The sequence below is a fragment of the Odontomachus brunneus genome, unplaced genomic scaffold (assembly GCF_010583005.1).
Source record: "Odontomachus brunneus isolate Ranch 3 - 2012 unplaced genomic scaffold, Obru_v1 Obru_scaffold_071, whole genome shotgun sequence".
Classification (NCBI taxonomy): domain Eukaryota; kingdom Metazoa; phylum Arthropoda; class Insecta; order Hymenoptera; family Formicidae; genus Odontomachus; species Odontomachus brunneus.
Window position 1 is genome coordinate 1,401,309 of NW_022639521.1, and position 6,451 is coordinate 1,407,759.

Genomic DNA, 6,451 nt, shown 5'->3' on the forward strand with positions numbered 1-6,451 from the left:
ATGTGTAATGAAACATTTGACGTATTTCATAGTAAAACAGTCTAAATATACCCTTAATTGTTTAAATTGTGGAGAATAATGTTTGGGTAGAGAATTATTTGTCTGTACAAGAGAAAAAAACAATAACAAGTTTCTCATGTACTAAAGGATTTCAACCGTCTTTATTCGTGAGAGATTGCAAATATATAACATATAATGTACGCCACAATTACTTAACTAATAAATGTTTAATACTAGCAATTCTGTATTAGGAGAAATAATATAACTTTATACATATACTCATTAATGTTTTTATAATGGATCTATGAAAAGGACTCAACTATACGTCGTTAATATTTACGAATAATATTACTATTGTTATGAAACTATCTAACGTTTCGACTGCTTTAGTTTACCTAATACTATGCACAAGCATGATTTTTGTATAAAATAATAATTGATGTATAAAATAATAATGGTACAAAATCAAGAGAAGCTAATGTGTACTTGAGCATCCGACAAATATTATGTCCTCTTACAGGTCTAACTTGTAATTTTGCTCTCGTCACAATAATAAATCGGTCTCTACGCGGAATCGCGGATATATAAGAAATCTTTCCAAACTGATAAATGATATTTTTCCATAATTTGACATTAAAAAACTATTAAATTTTAAGATAATGTATACGATTACAAAATTTAGTGGCTTGCTTGGTAAATAATCGTGCAGTATATAATTATATGTAGACAGGACATCAAGATGTCCTAATTTTTAATGGAAAAAATGTGTCCCAAACTCTGTATTAAACTCGTAAACTCACAAATAAAATAAAACAATTTTATCCATAAATTCAATAAAGTTAAATGATTACTACTGCGTTCTGATATTCACTGCCAGTACTGAAGATCTATAGTTTGTGTCGTGTATACGTATAGAATTTTAAAAGTTACATTAAAGGAAAAAATACATTACTACACCAAGAAAATTTTATAGTAACAAAATGTGTTACAAATTTAGAGATCCTATTCAAATCATATTCTATTACTTCAATGGCCAGAAAAATTGGAAAAACCATATTACATTACCATATTACTTTACAAGAATTAATAGAATACAATTTTACAAGTTGGAAAAATAGTGAAAAAGTATATACTTATTGTGGAAAAAACTTAGTATAATTGAGAAAAATGAAATAATAACAAAAAATATCTTTATTTTAAAATTATAGTTATTTAAAACTGCTAATAACAAAACATTTAAAATCACATATTTAAAAATTAAAGGTATATCTACGTCAGGCTTATACGTATAAGCACAGATATATATAAAATTGTTAGTGCAGTTTTCCACAATGGTGAAAGTCTAACTAATGGATATTATACAAACGTTGTGCGTAGTAAGCATACAAAATGGATTTCAATTAATGATTCCACAATAAAAAAATGTAGTTGACCACGAAATTTAAAAGATCCATACATTTTCTTTACTGAAAAAGTAATGCAATAAGATTTGTACCTAAATAATCCATACAAAAAGCAATGAGAACGTCATAAACAGTCTTTATTAAAGAAAAAAACGCTGAGTTTGTATCAAAACAAAAACTACAAAACGAAAAGTACATGTTAATTTAATCAAAGTGTAGATGTTTTAAATTAATTATAATAAAAAAAGAAGTAAGACCAATATAATAAATCAAATAAATATGTACTTATTATACAAAAAATCATGTGATAAGTATCAATAATATTAATAATTGAATGTTGAACTTGGCGTGCCCCAATTAATAAATTCATAAATAAACTTATAAATATATTCATACAGAAAAGTTATTCCTGTATACGGCGACACACAGTCTTGAATTCATGAAACATTAATATAGATTTCTCCATAGTGAATATGTATATGTATTTTTTTTAATAATGTACATAAATTATTAGTAGCATTATAAATATTTATATTGAAGAATGATGTATTAATTGGGGCACGCCAAGTTTTTAATCCTCGATGTTAAGTTTTTCTTAATTTGATATTTGGATATTTCAGCGTTCAATTATTAATAATATTAACACTTATCACATAATTTTATGTATAATAAGTACCCACATATACGTACTTGGTTTATTATATTGATCTTACTTCTTTTTTTATTATAATTAATTTAAAACATTTACACTTTGATTAAGTTAACATGTACTTTTCGTTTTGTATTTTTTGTTTTGATACGTATTCCGCGTTTTTTTCTTTTACAAAGATTCATTTTTTTCGACACTTTATTTCAATACTTTTATATTTATATGTAAAATGACAACAGAAATCGATCGAGGGATTAATCCTGGTGAATTCATGAATATACAAAAAGCAATACAATTTGTTTTAAGATTTATTTATTTTTTACAATAACTAATTTTATTCATCATACAATAGCATTAAATTGAGATTGTTGAAAAGTAAATATTTTACGAGATATTTTATACATTATTCTGAAAAGTATCAAGATAAAAATATATAAAACATGTAAAATATCTCGGAAAGTATTCACTTTATGATTATTTTATTTCAGTACTTTTATACGCAGAATTACTCTGGGGATAATTTGTGTTAAAAGACCAAATAAATTTAATTAAAAAATTTATATTGATTTTGAAATAGTGCGCCCACCCTAAGGTCAAGCCAATAGTATTTTTACGTATGATTCCTTTGAAACTCTTCCAAATTTCATCTAATATTTTTTAGTACGATATCAAATTTAATAAATATATAGATATTTAGTAGATATATAAGATGTCACTTTATAATGGGACTTTTATAGTAGATGCCTTAAAATGTAATAAAAGGACTACGTAACTTGTAATATATAAGAAATATATAATGTCCTTTCGGCAAAAACTACTTGTCCGCGTAAAATAACCAATAAAAATGTGCAATAACCTATCTTACATATATGATTCTAAAGATGCAAATAGAGTAACGATACAATTATTTACTAATACCAATGTTCGTTTCTGGTTTGCTTACACAGAAACGATAACATTCAAGAAAAAAACTATTAGTATTGATGTTTTTCAAAATCATGCTTCGTTAAAATATTCGGAACACGTGAAAAAATGCTGAATATATCATATACAATTGTCTTACTAAAGTAACGATACATACAATTATCCGTAAGAACTGTTACTACTGTTACTACTGTTACTCTCTTTTCCCTCTAAGTCCTTATAGTATATTAAATACCTGCTGGGGAACATTGCAGATCCAGTCATATAATCTCTGCATGGCCTAAGCGACGGAAACTTATTCAATTCATAAATATAAAGATCCGGGAACACCGGAGAGGTTTCCATATTACTCAATACCTGATATATTTGTATTATATTATTATCAGCCCTCTTTCTCGTCTGAGCCAACATAAGTAACGGACAACAGTGATATTGAAGTGCTCTTATGTCATTGTTACAAGTCAAGTCCACGTTAAATACTACAATCACGTTTGGTAACTTATATAATTTTCTTGCGTTCGCATACTCGCAATAAGTCATGTTATGACTTCTATAATGAATTTTTCGTTGGTCGGATTTACAGTTTCTATTATAATGTAGTGTATATTTTTTAGTTAGCAATCCTCTTCCTATCGCTTCAATTGATAACGATTGAATTCTACAAAATTGATGAAGCAAGAGTTCCCAAGCATATACATTGCGCTTGTCCATAGGTGTTTCGATTAGGATATGAATAACATAGGATTTGTTCGATGAAATTCTGTATATACCTGCTCTGTTCATGGCATATATCAGTGACAGCGGTCCAGATAAATCCTCAGACAGGTAAATGAAAGCTTCGCACAAATATCGAGATGTACATATCGACCCATTTTCTATATTTTCTCTAATAAAAGTTTTAATGTCTGGACAAGCTCTTATGTTACATTTTACGCTCTTTTCAAAAATTCTCTTCTTTCTCTCCTCATCAGGCCACATATGTTCGAAATCCAGTTCGTAACTCTGCCTCAAAAATATGCAATTATGATTTATGCGACGTGAACCGTGCTTGTTGCACGTGTTGACGTATAGGCATGTTTTGCAAGGAGGAAGCAGGTTCTCCTGTGTGTAACAAATGAAACACGATTTAGGGAACAAAAACATTTGCTTTTCGTACGGCTTCAAATCGCGCTCTAGCACTGTCCTGATATCTTTTATGTTTTGGTTCTTGAATTTGACCCATTCCATCGGCGTTTTAGCATGAAAATCTATTGTCCTTTCTCCTCGCACCAAACGTAGTATTACTATTGCGATACAGATTTCTGCGTGCTCTGTTTCATGCAGCGTCATATGGTAGTTGCTGCAATAATAGATCATGTGGCACGCACTACATTCTAGCAAATTATAAGTCGGTACTTTGCAAACATGGCAAAGATTCGGATGGAAAAAACTATTGTAATTTGCAGCTGGTCTTACTTCCGAAGATGTTTCGTACGCTAATGAAGTTGCCATATCTCTCTGGAATTGCTGTTTAGGGATATTTTCTGTATAAGAATGGTTTGCAAATAACGCACAATACTCGGCAAATTGCGGATATACAAAGATACTTACTCAAATAGATGTTGATCTCATGATTGCTTGAAGGACATTATTAATACCATTACTGTTACTGTTATATATAGCTACTGGAAGATATGTGTTGTGGCTTTATCCATGTATCCCTACTTCAAAGGATATTAGTAGCAAAATATACATCTATGAACAACGACCAGTGTTACTATAAAAAAGACCTTCAATTGTATTAAATAGCAAGCTAAGATGTACCAGATAACTACTTTTTGTATATATGACGCCGCTTCTCTCTCTCTCTCTCTCTCTCTCTCTCTCTCTCTTTCTCTCTCTCTCTCTCCTCTCTCCTCTCTCCTCTCTCCTCTCCCCTCCTCTCCTCTCCCTCTCCTTTTTCTCTCTCCATTTTTCTTTCTCTTTCTCTCCTCTTCCCTCTCTCTCTTCTCGCTTATGTTTTACTCTCACTCTATAAAATTATTACCACAGATATTTTCCAACACATAAAACTATCGACATTAAAGATATAACCTCATTTATTAACTCTCTAATCCAACATCAGATTGACCTGTCACTCGACTCTGGCAATGACAGTTATGAAAGTAAGTCGCCACGCGACCAATCAGCATCGCAGAAAAGAAGCTTTAATGCTTAAATACGACTTCGATACTTTCGAGTTAAAGATTACATGCTCTTTTTGAGCTGCGTTTCAATTTATTTATTGCCAGTACTAAAAATCTATAATTTATTTACGTATGCTATATGCAATACATTATCTGTGTTGATAGTGAATATCAGAACGCAGTCTTCGAAGTGGATACGTTTTATAATCTATATTTGGTGTGTTATATAAGCAGTTACTATCCTAGTTAGTCATGATTTATCGGAACCACACCGACATTCCAAAGACTTCCAAGCTCCATATCATTTCAGAAATACTTTTTTTCTATATATGTTTTTTCTATATATGTTTTCCTGATGAAAAAACTTCTCTGAATAAAATAGCTAATAAAAATGTCTTATATTAAATCTTGTTTCTTACTCAAATGATAATATCAGTACGACAAAACAATTATTCAATAGTACCGCTTCTAGTTTTGGTAGGACCACTTCCGTACACCCAATAACGATAATGCACTTTCAGAGAAAGGAAACAACGTTAACATTAATGCTTTATTAAAAACTATATATATATATATTTATTTATTATTGTTTTTACAAAAATTTAAGAAGTTTGTTACAATTTTAAATAAGACAGATTCACATATTGTTTACAAAGTTCCTACGGAAATAAAGATACAATCATACACATCAAAGCTACTGTTGCTGCAATTTTCGATATTATTATTTCAATAATTTCAGTTGTGATAGAAAATTAAATACTGATTAGGATAAAACACATAATCACTCTTATCGTCCCTATGGTTTAAAAGATGCAAATTTATTTTCTTCGTAAAGTAGTGGATTTATATGTGATCTCAGTACTTCATGTATCTTCGTTATGTTATTATTAGTCATAACTATCGACTTAGCTGTTAAAAATAACGGACAACCTTAATACTGAAATGCTCTTATAGTGTCAGCTGATGCTTCCTGATTCCCAAAATCTACGTTAAATGCTACAATCACATTTGATGGTACTTACAACGTACTGACAACGTACTTACTTTACCTTTAAACATGTAATCATGATACAGGGAGATGACAATGACAATGATATTGACATTTGTTTGCTTGATAAGTGCAGCCCCTACCGGTATTTAATAAACAGCATTCATCCTTTAATTCTGGTCCTATCATTTCAATTAGTAACATTGCTTTACGGAGAAATGTATGTAATTTAATTTCCCAAGCTGATAAAGCGCGTTTATCCATGAACGTCTCAAAACTAATATTATAAGGAATACATTCCTAAACAACATTTACGTAAGGA

General features: G+C 29.9%; 2 protein-coding genes across 6 annotated transcripts in view; one reads left to right on the forward strand and one right to left on the reverse strand.

Annotated features, from left to right (window-relative positions):
* Window positions 1–6,451, forward strand: part of LOC116846861 (four and a half LIM domains protein 2) — a 642,247-nt gene that overhangs the window by 480,097 nt on the left and 155,699 nt on the right. The gene's annotated exons all lie outside the window — the stretch shown is intronic.
* Window positions 2,343–4,834, reverse strand: LOC116846871. The gene is made up of 3 exons (XM_032821253.1): window positions 4,791–4,834; window positions 4,567–4,710; window positions 2,343–4,482 (listed from the first exon to the last, which is right to left on the reverse strand). The coding sequence occupies exon 3, from the start codon at window positions 4,465–4,467 to the stop codon at window positions 3,136–3,138; it is 1,332 nt and encodes a 443-aa protein (XP_032677144.1). The 5' UTR covers window positions 4,468–4,482; window positions 4,567–4,710; window positions 4,791–4,834; the 3' UTR covers window positions 2,343–3,135.